Raw genomic sequence first — 20,358 nt, 5'->3', positions numbered from 1 at the left:
CCTCCTTGTGGAAGTGCTTGGCTTGCTTTGGTTGGGCTCCTTGTCTTGTTTCATTAAGCCTGATATCTCCATCTGGGATGGAGGTGTCTTTCATCACTTACAAAGGCAAAACACCACGGGTGTCACTGACTTCCCATGATTAGAGCTGATGGCTTTATTATCCAGATTTTTCCCTTTTTCTTTCTGCTGGGAGAAGCATCTCTGTGGATATCCCAGCGTGCTGATTGCTCCAAATATTTCCAGTCTGGATGGGGGTAGAAAATCAGTGTGGTGAAGTCTGCTACACAACGAGCTGTGCAGCAACCAAAATCATGTTTTTCACATTGTGCTTAATGCTCAGGCTGCACAGCTTGGGCTTTTGGGGTGATTTTCTGGGTGGCATTGGACAAACCATCCCTCAGCCTTGGATTTTACCTGTGGAGTGTGGGAATGGCTGTGGTCTATGGGAATAGCTATGGGGACCATTTCTGCCAGGAGTCTGGGTGCTCACAGCAGCCTGGTTCTGGTCTCTCCTGTGGACACAGGACATTTGACTCCTCAAATCTCAGGTTTATCCCTCAGCTGGGGCCTTTGGCTGAGAGGAGCAAGGAGAAATCGACCTCCAGTTCCCAAAACATGCTTGAAATGTTTCCAGCTTGTAAGTTTTCTGTAAACTTCCAGTGCTTAAGGAACTCGAGGAGCCTGGTTAATTACAGGATGTACTGACAAGTGCTTGTAATGTCACTTTGTGCCTGAAGAATAGGTGGGAAGCAGAGTGTGAAAGCACTGTTAATTTTGGGCAGGATGCATGGGGCTTTCTGCTTTCACGGTGGAACTGTGTGTGCTGCTTTCATTGTACATTTGATTATAGACAAGCCCTGTTCATACCCTGATGAGAGCCAGGCAAAGCTGCTTCATTATTTTGGAGACTGACTCAAAATATTTTCTTTCTTTCAGAGACTTGAAGATAGAAAATCTGTTGCTAGATGAAGACAACAATATCAAGCTTATTGGTATGGAACCAGTTTGGCAATTCCAGTAATTAAAATTGTTGGTTTTATAAAGAGAGTTTTTGAGGCTTCATAATCCCCCATGTGACAACTGCTAATGTTGCTGCAGAGAGGAGCTGAGAGAGTATAGATAGCAATCAAGCTGTTCCTGACAGCATTTTGTGAAAAAAAAAATGATCCAAATAATTCAGATTTAACTGGGTATGGGAATGATCCTACATCTTAAACCCACATCTTTCATACTCAAATCGGGAGCTCGGGAAAGAATTTAAGAATTGACACCAGAGAAGTGGTTTATTTTATTATCATGATCATTTCTTGTTTGCTAGGGGCTGGATTCTGCCCCCGTGAACATATGCTTCCACTGAAGTCAGTGGGAGTTGCACACATTTTTAGCAGCTGGCAAAATGTGGTCCTATATTTGTATTTGTTAAATTTGCTTCCAGCACCCAGGACAAAATTGGTTTAGAGGGCTGTTAAAGAATAAAAAAGATCAACGGTGGAGCCTGGATTGTGTTTAGGTATCAGTTGTCTGTGGTGCTTGATTCATTCAAGCTGTGCAGGCATTTCAGATTAATCACTGCTGGGGATAGTCTCTCACTGCCTTGCATAACTCCCATTAATGTTAATGTGGGCATTGAAGAGAAAATATTCCTTTCATGAAAGAAGTGCCAAACATCTGTTTGTGTTTCTTGCCCTGCCTACACTCCTGCCAGCAGCAGTGTCTGTGGCTGCAGGCTTAAAAAACTCAACTGGCTCTCCTCAAAAAGTTCCATGGGCTGAGAAGTGGTGAGGAAAGCACTTGGCATTCAAACAGCCAGGTCAGATGGACACTCACTGTGACTCTGCAGTGCCTGCACCTCCCAGCAAACAGGGGGAGGATGATCAGTGAAATCTGAAATACCCAGGTCTCACTTTGGGAATTCAGGTTTGGAAATGCCACCCCGACTTCCAGGGGTTGCTGTGCAGCAAATCAACCTTCTGGCAAGATAAGAGCAGAGAGAGCTCTGTGTTGCCTCAGCTGAGGGTCAGGGGGCACTGAGAAGTGGCCATGAATCATTCACCAGGGCTGATGGATAGCACCCCTCATCCTGATCTAGCAGATAAGCCAGACCAGATGGAACTCCACCAACATCTGATGGATTGTGGGAGCTCACATCACTTCCCTGTCGCTGGGTGTCTGGTTAGAGCTTGACATCCAAACCAAGCCCTTCCCAGATGATGCATGTGCAGTTACAACCCAGGTGCCAAAGAAAATGACTCCAGGCCTGTTCCTGCAGTTTGCTTTGGCTGCAGGGAAGAGGAGGGGGAAGGATAGAGGAAAGAGAGGTTTGGTGTTCCACAGCCTCAGTGAATTGTTCTCAGCTCTACAGCCTGATGTCCAGGCAAGGCAGATTGCAGGCAGTGTGTGTGCTCAAAGTAATCCAATCCCACCACCCAACTGGGGGGGTTGTAGCAAAAGAAAGGTTGCAATATTTGGTGCAGCCTGCCTCACTAGAAATGATCACATCTCATAATCCTTCCCAGGAAGGTTCTTCAGGAGTGTGGAACATGTTTGGAGGGATTAAAGTGCTACAAAGCCATCTCACGTTACCTACTGTGGGATGAGCTTGGTCTCTGGGATTTCTACAGCAGCAGACAGGAGTAGCTAGTGAAAATAAAAATGTTGTTCTTGTAAGAGCTGTGCAAGGAAGACCAGAAGGTGAAGTGAAGGTTGAAGATGGGGTATTGAAGTCACTGCTTGTTCCTGCACTTCAGGGAGGCCTGGGTGCCTTGAGCCCTCAGCTGCTCCCAGGGCACCTTGGATTTGTTCCTCCTTTTGCCTACCTGACAAGGTGGTTTAGAGCCTGCTCTTAGATATTCTTCTTGGGAGAATTCCCTTTTGGCAGCCTGTTAATCAGATTGAAGGACACCAGGGTTGGAAGGAACTCACTCCCTGTTGTGTCCCAGCCCACGTGGTGGGTGTCACAGAGCACGCAGAGCTCCTGCTGGGACACCCAGCTCTGCTGAGCCCTGTGGGGCTCTGCTGCTCCAGGAGCTGGTGTTTGACAGCTCCTCCCCTGTGCTGACTGGCAGAGCTGCAGGGATGGCCCTGCATCCACAGCTTGGTGTGGATTCCCTGGAGGTGCTGAGGAGGAGCAGTGATGCTTCATGGCACAGCAGCGGGGGTGGTGGAGCTCCCATGTGAAAGGATTTGCTTTGGGAAACCAGGTGTGGCCTTTGATCCGAGTTCTGTCGTTTGCTGGGCTCCTAGAAAGGCAGAGGCAGGCAGTGGCAGTGAGGTTATCAGTGCTGGTGGTCACAGTGTTCTCCTCGAGATCAGCAGTGCATCCTTAACAGAAACAACAAAAGCCACGCTGTGATCACCATGTGCTGACAGTGTTGATAGCAATATCCTCATCTCCATGGCTGTGTCCCCAGCATGCTTCCATTTGCACACATTCTGCATTTCAGCAGGGAAAACAAGGCAGAGCAGCTGAAATGAGTGAGCTGAAGCAAGTGAACAAGGGGCTGACAAGTGAAGCAAATAAGAGAATGAAAATTGATAGTGGTGAAGGGCTGCTGACTGACCCCAGCACAGAGCACAGCCCTTGTACCCTGTGAGTGTAAAACATCCCAGTGCAGTCAATTGGGGCTGGCATGACACAGCAGGCTAAGGACCAGGAGCAATAATGTGTGGAGATGGTATTTCCAGGAGTTTTTAAAAGTATTTCACAGCTGACAGAACTCCTCTCAGGCCACAGCTAATGAACACGTTCATTAAGGTAATGGATCCTCTGCAGTATTTGTGGAAGGCCCAGGGATGATTAAGCAGTGCCCAGAGAGAATTGTTTTCCATCAGAGGCAAACTCTCCCTTCAGTTTTGACAGTGTTCTCCAGGAAAACCCCTCTTCAGCTGTGAAAGATGGGATTCCTGTCCCCCTGAGCCTGCCTGGCCCTCAGGGATGCAGAGATGCAGTGCAAAGCACTGTTGCCACCTTTTAGGCACTTCCAGTCACTGTGATAATTGCAATTTCTTGTAAGAATTTTTGTATCTTTTCCTGGTTTCATGGGGGAATGAGGCTTTTGTGTCTGCCCTGCTTCTAATCCCTTGAGGAACCTCTCAGATTTCAGCCAAATTTGGTTTTCAGCGGGGTGAAAGCTAAAAGGACAGGCCAGCACTGCAAATCCAGTGCAAGTAAGTGTGCAGGTGAGGAAAAGGGCCACAAATTAATGCCTGAGAGAGGATATGGAGGAGCTAATCAGATGTCAGTGTTCTTAGCAGTGGTGGTTTCCAGAGATTCACAGAGTATTCTGACTTGGAGAGGGCCACACAAGGACCAACTCTTAATCAATGGAATTTGTTGTTCCCTGAACCCATCTGAGCCTGCAGCCACACCAGACAGGAGGGAAATTTTGGGAACACCCATGGGCTGCCTCAGAGACCTTGGGAAACTGCAGCTTCTCCTGCTGAGAGGCTTCCTCTGGTCTCCAGTGCCAGCCCTAGCCAGTCCTTCCTTTTTATTGCCACAAATAGTGCCAGATACACCCAGGAATACAATAATTCAAGGCAGGATTCAGGGAGAGAGCAGCCAAGTCAAAACATTTCCCCTTCCTGCTCTGAGACCTCCATGAGCTGAACCCTCTGTGTTTGTGCCTCACCCAGCAGCCCCCCAGCAGATTTTTCCATCTGATGGCTGATTTGCACTCAGATTTTGAAGAAATCCCCCTTAACCTTGTCCCCTGCACAGCATCCTGCAGCAGTGTGGCAGCCTGAGGTGGCTCAGGGTCTGAGACCATGCAGCCATGAAATGGAGCTGCTCTGTGTGTGAAATGGAAAATTGGGCATGTTCTAAGGCTCCTCTTATTGTTTGTGGGAACCTCTGGTTATTTAGCACCTCGTGGAAGCAAATTACATCCAATTTTTGCATGTGGATGAGTTGTTTTTTTCTCCTCGGGTAGTTCATTGCTTTTGGAAAAAAAGTTGTTCTTTCTTTTTAACTTCTGCTTTAGCACAGTTTGACTGTGTCTCTCTTTCATAACTGTGTCTCTGTGCCTTTCACAGACTTTGGATTGAGCAACTGTGCAGGAATTTTGGGTTATTCTGATCCCTTCAGCACCCAGTGTGGGAGCCCAGCATATGCAGCCCCTGAACTTCTGGCAAGGAAGAAGTACGGGCCCAAAATAGACGTTTGGTCCATGTGAGTTCCTTCTCGAGTTTATAATTGTTATTGCAAAGAGCAGGGCCATCTCCAGCTGGATCAGGTGGCTCAGGGCCCTGCTCAGCCTGACCTGAAATGTTCTCAGAGATGGGGCATCAACCCTGCAGTAACTGCCAGACATTAAAGATGAAGTGCAGGCTGTAAAAACTGAATTTTCCCTTGTTCCTGATCGTTTTGGTTTCTTTTCCTGCCTGTTTTCTTTCAGTGGGGTGAACATGTATGCCATGCTGACTGGAACATTGCCCTTCACTGTGGAGCCATTCAGCCTGAGAGCCTTATACCAAAAGATGGTGGACAAAGAGATGAACCCCTTTCCCACCCAGCTCTCCTCAGGTAACGCTGCTCCGTGGGATTGTGGCTCCTGACACCACTGCTGACGTGTTGTGCTGGTTGGGAAAAGCTCCTTTCTTTTCATTTTGGCCTCTGCAAGACCTGCAGGAGTTGCTGTAGCAGAATTCCTTTTGCTTTGACTCCTGGAGAAGCACCAAGTTGTGCTGAATGTGAGAGAAGGAGCAAATCTGTGAAATTCTGCTTTTGCAGAGCAGTTGGTCAGTTTTGCACATCCAGAAGGTTCTAGCCTAGGGAAAGGATGGATGAACAGGTTATTTTGGAATAACTGATTCCTGGGCATTATCATGACTGGGGTTGAGTGACAAACTGCCTCAAATGATCTCACATTTATTATGGAATAATTGCATGCATTCAGAAAGTTATTTTGGGACAGCCACCTGGGATAACCTCTGTGTGTTCACAAAATGCAAACTAGTTGATGTATTAGTATTAGAAATATTAATTCCTGCTTTAGAGCCACGTCACTAGGCAACAGAATCACTTTGCAGCTTGCAGCAAGGCCACTGTCAGCATTTGGAACAAGCTGGGTTTTATTTTTCATGCCAAATTTGTTGTCTGTGGAGAGCTTCTGTCTCCTTCCCTGGCAGCCTGTTTGCAAAGGGCTTTTGATAAAATGAAAAGATCCCAAATAAAAAAAAAGGGAATGGAAACCCTTGGGAGTTGAATCAAGGTGAATTCTCCAAGCACAGATTTAGGGTTCCACCTCCCACCCTGTACAAGGCCAGACCCTGAGTAGCCAAAAATACAACACTGCTTTTTAACAGGCTTGGTTTTGCTGTTTCATCCATCCCCCCATTTAGCAGTGGAGAGCAGATTTTCTCCATTTTCAGCATCTGTAGCTCCCTGGACACTGTGGTCCTCAGGGAAAACAGGATTTTGTTTATCCTGTGAGAGCTCCAGCAGCCTGGACTTGCAGAGATGATGGCAGATTAAAGGACTAGATTTAAAGATGTTAACCTTTTCCCAAAAGGTACCCATCAGTCCCTGACCCCAGCCAAGGGCCTTGTGAGCCCAGAGATGTGGCACAGTGTGATTTATGGTGACATTTCTTCCTGCCATGTCAGCCTTTGGGTCACTGGGCAGGAACTCTGCTCTGGGAATTGCAGTGCTTGTTAACTTCTAGGGTTTATGGACCTTTTATTTCAGTCAGGTCTTCACTTCTGTAAATTCATCTGTAAAGTAGAGAATTTTCACAGCCCAGGACCTTGTCTTTCAATATTTAATTTCCTGGTTACTGAACACACAGCCCCACCACACAGTCTTATCTCTGAGCAGAAAAACACTTTCATTGGTGTGACCCACAATGCTGGCTGACCGTGGGCACCCAGAACAGCCTGTGTAGCAAAACAGGGAAATTTTGGAGCTGGTGTTTGATTTTCCCATTGGGAACCTGTTTCTCATTAAGCCTCTCGAACAGCAGCTCTCTGGTTATTGATTTTAGCTGAGCAGAGGTCAGGTGCTCAGGCAGTTGGTGTTCACCTTGCATATATTCATTTTCCTTCCTGTTTTCTCCCTGGGGAAATCGTTTTGCTGTCCCAGCTGTGTGGCTGAGCTGGCAAAGCTCCTTGTGCCATCCCCAGGTGCTGCTGCTCCTCTCTGCTGCCCAGCTCTGGGAGCTTCCAGGAGGGAACCTTCACCCCACAATGAGTTTCCCCCAGGCTGAATCTGCTGATCTGTGGCACTTCACAAGCTTCATTTAATTAGCTGGCCTTTTGGCAAGGGTGGGGGTGGAGAAGTAGGATTTTTTTTAAGGAGAATTTGGGTGATTTGGAGACCAGGCATGGTGGTGCTGAAGGAGGGAGTGTGGGTTTGGGGAGAGGGATTTTTCTGGCTCAGGGCCAATGGGATTGGAACCAGTGTGAGGTTTCTAGCACAGACACTGGAGCAAGAGGGGATTCAATGGGAGAACAAGGGTTTGTTGTTTGCTGGGGTGGGCGTGGAGAAAGGGCACACAGAGAGCAGCTTCCAGCAAGTTTGGGAACTTGGATGTAGGCTCTTCCTGCTGCTCCTGCCACATGGCTGCTGCAGGATAATAACAGAAATGCTGGAGAGTATTTAAGTAAAGCATCTCCCTTAAATCAGTGGTTTGTGAAGAGAGGCATTAGAAAAAAAACCAGCTGAACTGGTAAATACAGAGTAAGAAGCCTCTCTTGCACGTCTAAGCTTCTTGACACAGAGTTTCTCCAGCTGAAACCTGATTTTTGCAGCATATTGTACATTGAGGTTGCTCAGGTTGGTGGGGGTTGGCACCTGTTGGGTCTAACCCTGATTTATTTAGGGAGAAACCCTCCCTTCCTCATCCTCCACCTTCCCCATCCTGTCCCATCCCGCTGTGGTGTCACCAACAGGAGTTTTATTCTCCTCAGATTGCACCTAGGAGCAGTGAAATGCAGCCTTGATAACTTGAGGAATAAAGGAGGAGCAGACCTAGTTGAACAGAGTTTATTTTCAGCTCAGAGGGGCACTTCTTGTGAGGCTTTAGGTAGATCACTTGATTTCATTGCTCCTAATCATGTAAGAAGCACATGGCTTAAAAACTGAGCATTTTTGCAGGAAACCCAGGCGGAGTGGTTGAATGTCCTTGGAAGTTGAAGGTTCAGGAGAACAAAGCAAAGCCTGTTAATTTTGCTGAACTCTTTTAATTTGGCTAAAACATTCTGCAGGTGATTGTAGGTTGGATGGGAGCCAGGGAATTTATCCTTATCATGTAAAAGGGAGCCAAATTTGCTGTGTCTTCCTCCCCTCCACTCACCCCTGGTCCATCTCCTTTTGCTTTGATCCACAGATTTGTTTCTGACCTGGCTCCAGCCTCTTGCCCTCACGTGGGAATTAAATGAATTAAATGTTGGCTCACCTGCTCCAAAACATCAAATGAGCTCTGAGCCAAAAAGTGCCTTTTCTGTTATCCTTTCTCTATAAAATAAATACATAAATTAATGTATATAAATCATTGTGACTGTAAATCATTGTTTGTTTCAATTGCTAATCCCTGATCAGTTCTTCCATTTTCTCAAGGACGTGGGAGTGTGCAGTAAGGAAAATGTTCCTTTTCAGTGTGCTCTTGCTCAGGCTGCACACCTGCATTAACTCATCTCCTGTGCCAGTCCTAGAGCAGATGACAGAGCTCTTTTTGGGGGTTTTCCCTCGATCTCTTCACAGCTGCCATAAACTTCCTGCGCTCTCTCCTGGAGCCAGACCCTGCCAAGAGACCAAACATCCAGCAGGCCCTGGCCAACAGATGGCTCAATGAGAACTACCCTGGAAGAGCACCACCCAACGTCACCTACCCCAACAGGTACAGCAGGGAGGGGACAGGAGGAGAAAACCTGCCAGCACGGCCCTGGCGTGCCAGCTCCACTGGTGTCGCACATCCTGCAGTTGGGAATCCTTCCCAAAGGTTATGGAGATGGGCCCTGGGCTGCTTGAAGTGGCCAAGAGCAATCCCTTGAAGCTGGGCTGCAGTTGCAGTGCATTGTTTGCAGGGTGGGCTGGGATAGGTATTCTGATTCATTCTGATTAATTCTGATTAATTTGCTGCAGGCCTGGGAATGGGGAGGTGTGACTGGCAGTTCTGATTGATCCCTTGGGAAGGCTGAGCTAGAGCAGAGGCTGGGCAGAGTTAAAGAATAAAGTAGGGATTTATTAGCAGTCCACCTTGGGCAGCACAAGAGCCCAGCCAGGGCTGCACCCAAGACAAACCCAAATGGTCACAAAAATGGATGACTGCTCACGGAATATCTCTCACTTTGATCAGTTCTGCTCCATTTGCATATTGGAGTTAATTGTCCAGTTACATCTCCAGCCCATGAAATCCCATCCTTCTTGTTTTTCTCTCTTCAGGCCACGTTGTTTGTGCTCTTGGGCCTGGGATTTGGATCATTTGTCCTTGGTCCCCAGCTAAGAAGGAATTGTTTTGTCTCTGTGAAGAGAGCTCACCATCCCCTAACAGGGTATAAAGGTGGACCCTGTGATGAATTGTTTCCCAGGGGATGAGAACAGGCAGAGCCATTCTCTTGATATCATTCTTCCAAATTCAGGGGACATGTGAAGCTGTATAGGATAAAAACCTTTAACGGGATTCTTTCTTTAATTTTTAAAAAATAATGTTACTTTTGTTTCATTAGTTGATATCCCAGGCTTGATTTACCTAGACTTTGTCATACTGGAGCTTTATAGGGAGAATAATCTCCAAAGTTTTAAGTATTTAAAGGTGTGGCTTGGCTCCTTTTGAGCTTGTCTCAGAAAGTACCACTGGAGTCAGCTTCCATGGAATTTCTCCAGTTTTTCCTTAGTGTGCAGACATGGATAAGGTGTGGTGAAATGGTGTGTGAAAAACCCACTGCTGAATTTGCAAAGGATTAATTCCTCTCTTAATCAGCACACCAGGAGTTGTGTGATGTTCTTGCAGTGCCCTTCCACTCCTCTGGGGGTAACACCCATTGTTCTCAAGACAGGAGCGTGGCAGGAAGGGAAAAGAGTGGAGATAAGGTGGGAGAACAGCAGAAACTGCATTTTCAGGAGAATATTTTCCCAGGCTTTTTTTAGGCTTGCTTTTGTTGAAGAAATTCCCTGAAGGCAAGCAAAATTTTCCCATTTTGCTGAGCACTTCAAGTCGAAATTGCTTGAATTTCTTTTGCTGCCCAGATGTCTCAACGTGCAGTGGCCAAGATAAGTTTTGCTTTTGAACTTGTGAAAAAAACACCCAATCCCAGGCAGAAGGAGTGAACACTCCCAAGCACAGGGAACAAAGGGAATGAGTTATTTGAGATTTCCCAGACTGTGTTTGACATTTTGTCTGAGTCCTGTCCATCAGAGCCCGGGCAGGAGTGGGAAAGGTGGGGAGTGATCCCTTGGGAGGGGGAATCCTGCAAAATAAGCTCCCTCTGATATTGGGCTTGGTATTAGGAGTGAGGAATATCCTGTAGAAACAACTGGGACCCAGCATTTCTCTGGAGATGGGTACCTCTGGGAAGCTGGCCAGCCCATTTAGAAGTCTAAATAGGAGCAGAGTGCTTTGGAAAAATCTGGTTTTAACTCAGGCTGAGCCAATGCTTTGGCATTTCCACAAGACCTCTGTTCTGCTTTTCTCGCCTTGGCTGAGGCTGTTCCAGACTTTATAGAAGAGAGAGACATAAACATGGCTGGTGCTTGTGACAGCAGGGGAACAGCAGCGTTGCCATTCTGAGCTGCAGGAATAATCCTGTGCATCCCCTTTCTCCAGCAGGAAATTCCCTGGCTAGTTAGGGCATGGACACTGTGCAGCAGGTGAGGGGGTGAAGCTCAGAGCAGTGCTGTTTGATTATGAGGAAAGGGCTTTTCAGAGAGCCAGATGTGGGCTGGATTTTTGCCTCTTTTCCTTCAAAACCAGCTCATCTTCTTGATTTTAGTGCTCAGGTGTAGGGGAACAAATGGTCATGGTGCCATTTCCCATCAGAGATGGACACAGTGGAAAGAATTCTGTCCATTCAGCTTCCTGCAGCTCCTGTGCTCCCAGATATCTGTCCTTTCCCTGCCTGGCTTTCCTGGGTCAAAACATTTGCCCTCAGGTCAAATGCAGTGTTCTCTTGGGAGTCAGAGCCTGTCAGCACAGAAAGTGAAAAAAATTCTCAGTAACCAAGGTTCCAACAGCTCCAAATTACTGAGCCCTTGGGGCCTCCTCTTGGGTGTTCTGCCACGGAGAGGACAGCCCAAAAATCCTGCTCTGCCTCTCCCCTGTGCAGGATTCACCTGGAGGACCTGAGCCAGAGCGTGCTGCTGCACATGACCGAGAAGCTGGGCTACAAGAACAGCGATGTGATCAACACCGTGCTGTCCAACAGGGCCAGCCACACCCTGGCCATCTACTTCCTGCTCAACAAGAAGCTGGAGCGCTACCTGGCCAGCCTCAGGGTGAGCCTGCTGCCTCCTGCCACTGCTGGGGACAAAAAGGCTGCAAGTGGCCTGGCTTGGTGGCATTTGGTCCTAGGATTAGGAATATCCCAAGGATTGTGCATTGGGAAGTGCTGTGCCCATGTGTTGGGTTGGTTCTGCTGCTTGGAATGCCAGTAACACAGTTTATTGAGTCAGGACATCAAGAAGAAGCTTAAGAGCTCTTAAACTTATTTAGGTTTGAAGTGAAAACTCAGCTGAAAGTTTTAGCTGATGGAATGTCCCTGGCCCCTGAGCTCAGCCTTCCAATCTGACAACAGCATCCTAGTTTTTTTCTCCCCTCAGTCCTTTCCACATTAGTGGTGATGCCACAATGATATTTAAAATGTAATGGGCCAAATCCATCATCTCTGTGAGCTGATGCTCCTCCACTGAATGCCAAGAGTGGGTGCAGTCCATTAAGCAGTAATTAAACCTTAGTGTTCTCTAATTATCTTACATATTTTACTTTTCTGTGCTTTTCTCTCTGCAGAAGGCTGAAGGCCAGGACAGTGTTTGCCACAAGAACCAGCTCTACCAGATAGAAAAATACAAGGCCAGTAAAGACTCCTATGAGGTAAAGCTCAGCAAAGCTTGTTGCAGTGCTTTGGAAGCAGATTGAATTTGAGCATCCTTGGTGATGGTGATTAAAGTGATGGGTTTGTGGGCCTGTGGAGAAAAGAAACACCTGTGGTCTTGCCTGTGCAGGACAAATACCTCCCTTTATATCTTTTCAAAGAAACAAATAGTAACCCCCAAGAGAGGAAATAGAAAGGTGATTTCCAGGGTTTTTAAAGAAATTAAATGTTTTAAAATCTCTGTTTAGCAAAATGATGCAAACACAGGGGGTTCCATAGTTTCATTCTGGAGTGCAAGCTGCTGGTGTTACAAAAAGATGAAAACTGGGTGTTCTGGAGGCTCTGAGCCCGTGGTGCTGCAGGACAGAGAGCTGAGTGACAGCCAGGGTGACCCTCGTGGTGTCCTGGGCCAACCCTGCCTTGGCTGCCAGGAGCAGTGAGGCTGGATTAGCACAGCACTCTTCAAAGTCCATTTGCTCTGCTCCTTAGCAGAAGGGATGTGGGATCAGCCTCTGCATCATGAAGGAATTCCCCTGGGCAGACAAAAGATTTAACCTTTTGCTCTGTTGGTCTCCAGTCTTCTTGCCTGCAAGCAGAGAAGGTATTTTGTATTAAATCCTGGCTGAATTTCTCTTCCCTGGCTGATTCTTTGCCAAGCACTAAAATTACAGGAGTAATGTGAGCTGTGCAAGTCTTCCCTGCCAACACAAAGAGCAGCATTCTTGGGGAAGCTGCCTGTTCCAAAAGCTGCTCCTCAGCACTGGATTGATTATCTAATTGCAGGGGCAGATTTGTGTCGTGGCTGGTTTTGTTTATTATAAAGGCTGCTTGCAAGACAAGCTGAACTGCAAGCCAGATGGAAATATCAGGGCAAAGTACTTATTCTTTTCTTGAATAAATCAAAACCTTCTTGCTTGGAATGGACCAGCAGTGGGTAGACTCGATGAATGTGACATTTCACAAAGCTCTCACAACTTCCTCAAGCTGTTCCCTGGAAACGGGGTAGGTACTGGGAGCTGAAGGCTTCAAATCCTGTGTGGAGCATCCTGGTTCTGTCTGGTCAGCTGCTGGTGTCACTTCCCTGGGCAGTGACAGAGCCACTGTGCTCTGGGATTCTGCATTCTCCAGGGATCAGCTCACAGCTTCTGCTCCCTTCTTGTGCAGGGGGGGCTGAGCAAGGCCTGCCTGGAAAGTTCTCTTCCCTGAGGAAAACTGGGAGCTGACAGCAGTGCCAGGGTGTGCCCCAGTGTGGTTTGTAGGCTTGCTTAGAGAGGGAAGTCCCTCCAAAGCCTCTCCTGGACTCAGAATTAGTCCCAGGGGAGCTGTTTAGGGAATGAGGGGGTGTCATGTCTTTCTTGGAATACTTACCAGGATGCACTCGCTGTGCAGACACTGCAATAATAATAACAATAATAATAACAATAATGATGATAACAGCCTGCTCTCCCACTGCATGGGCACAGCGTGTGGAAGTGCAGGCCAGCTTGGGCTCGGGGAGGGTGTCCCTGCCCATGGCAGGGGGTGGAGATGGGCTCTGAGGTCCCTTTCACCCCATTCCCTAGTTCCACAACCTGGTTTTCTGTCACTTGAGCTGTACTCAGACAGGAATTGGGAGCCACTGGTCCCTAGGGAGCAGAGCTGCAGGTTGCCATGGGAATGGGAGGGGGAGGGATGGTCAGCTCCAGCTTCAGCAGAATTTCTCCCACCTCTCTCCAGCCATGGGAAATGAGGACTGGGCTTCAGGAGGGGCTGCCAGCAGCTGGGGCAGGCAGGGGCACAGGGCAGTGCTCGTGTCCTGCCCCTCTTCTCCAGCAGGTCTGCTGTGGGTGTGAGGTAGCCAGGCTGGGCAGGGGCAGGCAGGCAGGAGTCTGTGCTCTCTCCATCTCTTTCTTTGTGGAAGGGGGCTCGGGACGAATGGCTGTCCCTCCAGGGGAGCTCAGAGGGCTCAGGGGTGGAATTTGCAATTTTTAACAACTGGCGTCCTTGTCCTATCACCGTGTCAGACATGGCCAAGGCAAATACCCTTTCAAATCCATTGCTGGGACTAGGAGTAGATTTGAGGGTCAAGGTCAGGACAGGAAATAGCAGAGGATGATGTAATTCCCAACCTATTCAAGTACAGCATACCGGTGCAGCTCCTGAATTATGGGGCACAGCCTGCACTCTGCAGTGCAGGGGGGACTTTTGTAACTCCCCTGAATGAAATCTTCCTTCCCTTTTCAAATACGAGTGCGTGGCACCTTGGGAGTTCAGGTCCTGAGCCTCTCACAAGCAATGTTAGCACTTTCAGAAATACTCCTAAGACCATTTGCAGTGCTCATCCAGCGTGAAGTAATTAATTGGCAGCCCCGGATATGTGAGTTTCCTTTGCCAGGGCTGCTTTAATTGTGTGGAGTGGCTGTGTTGCTGTGGCTGAGAGAATGTGCCAGCAGGGTGAGGGCAAAGGCAGGAGCACTTGGCAGGTGAGGAGCTGCAGCTTGGCTCCTGCACCATCAGGCTAAAAATCCTGCAGCCCTGCAACAACATCCTGCACACGGACAGAGGCTGCAGCAGCCAGCACACTGATCCTCCCCACCTACCCAAGAGAGCTGATAGCTCCTACCAGTGTGGATTGGCTCCTGAGGCCTTCATACAGTCACCACGTAGTCTCATCCTCACCAGCACCTGCAGGAAAAGATCCCTGGGAGCGGCTGGTCTCTGCTGAAGGCTCAACAGCAGAGTTTCATGGCCGTGGGAGGAGAAGCAGTGTGGTGGGCTCAGAATCAGCTGCACACCTTCCCCTGACTGCTGAGGCAGGTGACACTCCCACAGCACTGTTAGCAGTGTTCTTGCTGCTGCTGGTTTTGCTGTGGTTGGCACTTCACCCTCACCAGGGCCTGATCCACACTGTGGCTCCAAGCACGGCATGCACAGGCACCTCCAAAGGTGGGCAGGGGTGTACAGCTCCACCAGTGACGAGGATCTCAGGTTCTTCTTCTCCCAAGTCAACCATGTTGGTATTAAAACTAAAAACTTTGGTTTATGAGTCACTGAAGGTCTTCTTTCCAACTCTGCATCTCCTGGAAGGTTGGTGAGCCCAGCAGTGCCCAGACATGCTCTGTAAAGGGAGCCAGGCTCCATCTGAGCTGGGAGTGTTCACAATGAGACCAGATTTTTGCCTCTTTGTGTCTGTCTTGCTTCCAGAGCTGTTTAGTGGTCCAGGAGAATCCAAGTTGTTTTCTGCATCTTTCTTTTCCTCTCTCATGTGTTTTTGTGCACTTTACTTTGAGGGTTTTCATGGACTCCACGTCAGTGAGCTTGCAAAAGAAAATCAAGAGCGGCAGTGCATAATTACCAGACAAAACAGGCACATAATTGGGGGAAAGAACTTTCCTTCACTTTTCAAAAAGACTTGTACTTGCAGTGACCTTTTAATCAGATGCAGCAAAACATGTTGCCTAAATGAGAACTGTGACCACAACAACAACCCCAAGCCAACCAAAACATCTTTTTTAATGAGAAATAAGGCTTTGGACTCTCCTAGAAATCAGTGGCAGGTAAAGAGTGTTAAGCAGTTCGCTGAATCCAGTGACTGAAAGAAGATGCAATGAATTTTCACTGTAGAACAGTGCTTTGAAAACTGGCTTCCTGTTCAGAGTCCTGCTCCCAGGGTCTGTTTTTCCTCTGTCATCACTGGAGATCAAACCTATCTTCTTCTTGCAGTCCCACCTTCAGCTGCCTTCCCCATCACAGCCAGGAGTCAGGGCTCAGGGAAGGGATAGCTCAATAATTTCCTCCCTCTTTGTCTCTTCTGCAGTTGCAAGGGCTGTGTTCCTCCAGGTCTTGTCTGGACAGAAGAGAAATGACTCAAAGGCTTTAAACTTCTTTAAAACTTTGCAGCTCACCTTTTTAAATCTCAGAGGGAGTGGAGTAAAGAGAAATCAAAGGCTTTTTTTGGTGCTTAAGTAGGGTATTTCAGGTATGGAGAAGCACAAACCTTCATCTGCTTTATCCAAGAGAAAAGCTTTCCTTTTCCTTTAATTTTCCAAAACCAGCTTTCACACTGCCTGAGTGTCAGAGCAGATGGGAGCCATGAAATCAAGGCAAACTGATTGGAGGAAAATGAGACATGGAGGGTTTGGTTACTCTGAGAAAAGTTCCTTGTAAATACATGGTGATTAATCCACCTTATAGGTCTGGGGGTCACTGCAACTTCCCTTGAGTAAACCAGATTGTTCTTGTTTGTTTTACAACCTTAAAGGACAAAAAACTCAAAGAGCAAGAAAAGAAAGGGGAGATCCTTCACCGTCAGCTCCCAAAGAAAACTGAGAAAAGTCCAGTTTCATATAGACAGCCTTCTTCCTGTCTTATCTCACAGATCCAGAACACCAAGGCTCTGCTGAAGGACCGGAAGGTCGCCAAGGCCGGGGGTCCCGACAAAGGTCAGTGGGAGAAAGAGAAAGACCATGGTGGGTCTGGCCTGTGTGTGCATGTGGGGTGTGGTGGTTTTGAGCCTGTCCTGTCCTGTGTGGTGGTTTTGAGCCTGTCCAGTCCTGTGTGGTGTGTGTTTGTGAGTAAAAACTCCGGGTTTGCCTTCCCTGTCGCTCCAGGGGTGGTGTGGGAAAGGAGCCTGGATAATGTCAGCACACGTGGAGTGAAATGCCCTGAGGAATCCACGGTGGTGCTCAGCAGCCAGGAGCCCTCCCTTTCTGTGTTTGACAGAATTCCTGCAGTGCTCTAAAAAGGCAGTTTCTTCCCCTGTTTACACGTCCTCACACAAAATCATCCACGCTCACGCTGCTGTTTTGAAAGCATCACCACCCACCCTGGATCACTGAGGAACCAGAGCTGGTAGCCAAGCTCCTTCCTAGCAGCCATTGTGTTTTCCTGAGAGAGGGCTAAGGAGAATCCCTGACCTCCCTGAGGAGTCTCTGGGAGGAGTGGGAAAGGGGCAGCCTCAAGGAAAGGCAGGTGGGACTGCCAGCCTCAGCATCAGCAAAAGGATGGGGGGGAAAAAATGAGCAGGGAAAGGAAAAGATGTGACAGCCAGAGGAGAGCAGAGCATTAATCACAAAGGGCAGCCTGAGAGGCTGGGTGAAAACTGCTGGCAGAGAAAGGAGTGGAGGAAAAGGGGAGTCAGCAGGGAAAATGGGATGTGGGCAATGCACACCTGCATGGGACACACTGAGCAGCAAGGTGATGTAGCCTCTGTTAGAGAGGGAACTAAACGAGGGGAGATCCAGTGATGGAAAACATTTACTGTGGTGTCAGGGGGTTATTCACAGTGGTGGCTTGTGATGCTTTCATGCTCATTGTCGTGACTTGATAATTTATCATTTGTTGTGCTCAAAGTGAGAAAAAATTGTCCAAGTTGTGTTTGTCTGGCAGCACAGGAACCTCTGCTGCAAGGTGGCAGGAATTCAGAGAGCTGGTCAGGAATGGGGCATAGTTCCTTTAAAAAATGTTAAAAAAAATTAAAATGCCCATTTTGCTCATATTTGCATCCCTTTTGGGAGGAAGGCACAGGGGGAAGAAAATCTATTTCATTTTTTTCCCTCTTTAGGTTTCTCCCTGCTTTTTTGTTCTGAAAATCATGCAGCTCTCAGCTAAAGCATTTCTCTGCTTATGGAGACTATATTGTGACACATCTTAATTTTGGCCAGTTTTAGAAAGAAGCTGGTTGGAATGAACTTCTTTCTACTTTTCCCAGACAAGTGTGAGATTTCATCCTGTTCATCCATTCAGGTCTCAACCCCTGACAAGACCATCCCTCCACAGGAAATACATGTGACATTTGTGGCTGGGACCTGAGTGCTGGCAGAGCTAAATTATTTCAGATCCTTTTTAGATGATTTTTAGGGAACTGATGGAATAGCTACCAGTTAATTCAATTAGGAGGGCCTGGCAGTCAGGTTCCTTGGACAGCTTTCCATCAAGGCAGCAAAACATGCTTGCTTGTGATTAGCTTGGCATGAGGCAGTGCCAGCGTTCTGTAGGAGCTGAGCAGATCTTCTCCACGAGATCTGTTTTGTTTGACTGGGCCAAATCCTGCAAAGATTTTGTTCCATTTATTTTCAGCCCTTGCTGGAGGAAGGTTCTTGCTGAAGTTGATGCAGCCAATCTGTCCAAACTATAACAGCTTGAATCTGGCCAGTGCTTCTCCATATTTACATGTGTGAAACTAGGAACAGATTTTGTTCCAAAATGCAAGGAGAGCCATCAGGGATTAACTCACTGTGCTCCCCTAGGTGTGTCAGGGAATACAGGCCCAGCAAGAGCCACACAAAGTGGTGCTGGGAAAGGAAAAATGTGAGGTTTCTCAGTGTGTTTGTGGTGTTTTGGATATAATTAATACAAACAGCTGGAGACAACTGTGCTTTTCCTTTTCAAGTCCCTGTCTCAGTTTAAGCACTTTTCCTGCCTGTGAGGAAGAGGGCAGATGAATTACCTGGGAAACAATGGTGTTAGTATTAAGTGAGGGTGAGGGAATTGGGGTGTGAGTGCATCCCAGACTGTTTCTTGCAGCTGGTGCACCACCAGGTTCCTGTGTTTGAGGTGCTGGTAACTGCAGTGTGCTCTTCTGCTTCCCTCTCCCATTGCTTTGCAGACTCCAGCGTGAGCCCTTTGCACGAGCCCCTGGCACCCAAGACAGGCTCCAGCTCCCTGGAATACCTGGAGGTGCAGCAGCCTCCCCCCAGGACCCCGCGGCTCCTCAAGAGGCAGGAGTCCCCACAGCCAGAGCCGTCCCGGATCGGGGGCCGGGCCAAGGACTCCCCTCTCATCCTCAACATCGTGCACTCCTTCGAGTCAGTTGACAGAGAGGACCAAATAGACCAGGTTTCCCCCTCTCACCAGTACAGAATTTTAGGCTCCCCAGTGAATTTCCCTTACAAAAGCTCCAGTGAAAGGACACTGTCGCCGCTCTTTCCCCCGAGGAGCACGTCCCCCATCCACCCCACCCAGGTCTCTTTCACCTATGAAGAGAAAGCGTATCCGGCAAAGGAAGAGGCGGTGTCCCCTACCCAGCTGGTCCCCAGCAACCCCCTGGGCAGCCCAAACTGTGTGAAAAGCAGGGGCAGGTTCCCCATGATGGGGATCGGACAGATGCTGAGGAAGAGGAACCAGAGCATGCAGTCGGTGAGCGAAAAGCCCCTGGAAGCCAGGATGCCTCAGCTGCAGCAGATGAGCCCCACACAGATTTCCTTCAACACAGAGGCTGTCAGCGGCCAGTGTTAGCCTGACATCCTGGGAATTGCACTGCTCTTCTCTGGGATCTAACCTTTTTCTCCTTTAAGCAAGAAGGGAAAGCCACTGGCGCGTTGCTGTCACCACGTGATACCCCGCGGTGGTGCAGCGCAGGAAATCGGAGGTTTGCTTGCAAGGAAGGCACTGTCCTACGTATTACAGTTGAAAGAAAAGGGCTCTGCTTGTGCTGTTAAGAAATATTCACATTTGGCATCTGACTGTACAGTAAAACACCCTGCAAGAGCTGCGTGGATCTGTATTTTCACTGCTCTCACCCAGGTGGGAGAACCACGAGCGCCGAGGGTTTGGTTCCTGCAGGGAATCAGTGCCGGGCCAGGATCTGTGCTCAGACTGTCCCTGCTCCACCTGCCTGTGCCACACAGCCCGTGCTGCTGCTGCTGCAGGCATTGTTCCTGGGGCAGGAGAGGGGGAAATGCCAGTACTCTGTCCAAAGTGAGCTTGCTGACAAGCCCTGCCGAGAAGATGAAGGTGGTAGAAGCTTGAGTAAAGGCACGAGTGGTCTAGCTCAGAAAAAGTGGCAGTATTGGAATTCAAAGCAGATTTTACTGTTAATTACATAAAGTAGGTAATAACACAATCATTTTTTTCTCATGAAGAAAACTCTGATGTAATGATGTCACAAGAAACAGGATTATTTAAAAACAAGTGTCATCATGTGGAAATTCACTGCATTGGTCCCTGTTACACCAAGGCAGCATTGGACACACCTGAAGGCTTTTCTGAGACTGCAGTGAATTAAAAAGACTAATAAAGGACACATGAAACTGTACCAAGTCCATTTTATACTCCAAGATTGGTAATGTAGTAGTTACCAAAACGGGGTATTGTTACAAGGAGTGGAGATTGACTTTCTTAAAAGACACCACGTTCTGTATACCAGTCTTGTTTTTCTAAGTAAATGATACATCTGACAGGTTGGCAACATTTTTTTTGGTTCTGTTTCTGTCCTCAAACCATTTTCCTATAAATTAGAAGGTTTAGCCAAAGACAAAGACTGCTCTTTTCTCTCGTCTGTACCCCCCGTGTACGTGTTTGTGTGTTCAGAGCAAAGCTTGTTCCAGCCTGGTTCTGCTGCCACCTCTGAAT

The 20,358-nt window shown here is 48.1% G+C and overlaps 1 protein-coding gene across 2 annotated transcripts in view; it reads left to right on the top strand.

The window, feature by feature from the left end:
• The window catches only part of HUNK (hormonally up-regulated Neu-associated kinase), a 39,106-nt gene extending 18,840 nt beyond the window's left edge, over positions 1 to 20,266 (top strand). The window contains exons 3-10 of one of the 2 annotated variants that reach the window (XM_064411167.1): positions 937 to 992; positions 5,035 to 5,170; positions 5,397 to 5,524; positions 8,702 to 8,837; positions 11,263 to 11,431; positions 11,943 to 12,026; positions 16,268 to 16,448; positions 18,614 to 20,266. In XM_064411167.1, the coding sequence (XP_064267237.1) occupies positions 937 to 992; positions 5,035 to 5,170; positions 5,397 to 5,524; positions 8,702 to 8,837; positions 11,263 to 11,431; positions 11,943 to 12,026; positions 16,268 to 16,448; positions 18,614 to 19,242 (1,519 nt within the window). In that variant the 3' untranslated portion in view covers positions 19,243 to 20,266. The remainder of the gene's footprint in view (positions 1 to 936; positions 993 to 5,034; positions 5,171 to 5,396; positions 5,525 to 8,701; positions 8,838 to 11,262; positions 11,432 to 11,942; positions 12,027 to 16,267; positions 16,449 to 18,613) is intronic. The other variant, XM_064411168.1, reaches the window with a different exon arrangement.
• Positions 20,267 to 20,358: the final 92 nt, after the last annotated feature.

Source organism: Passer domesticus, chromosome 2, assembly GCF_036417665.1.
Source record: "Passer domesticus isolate bPasDom1 chromosome 2, bPasDom1.hap1, whole genome shotgun sequence".
NCBI lineage: Eukaryota > Metazoa > Chordata > Aves > Passeriformes > Passeridae > Passer > Passer domesticus.
Note: the sequence above shows the minus strand (reverse complement) of the source record. Positions and strands in the feature narration are given on the sequence as shown.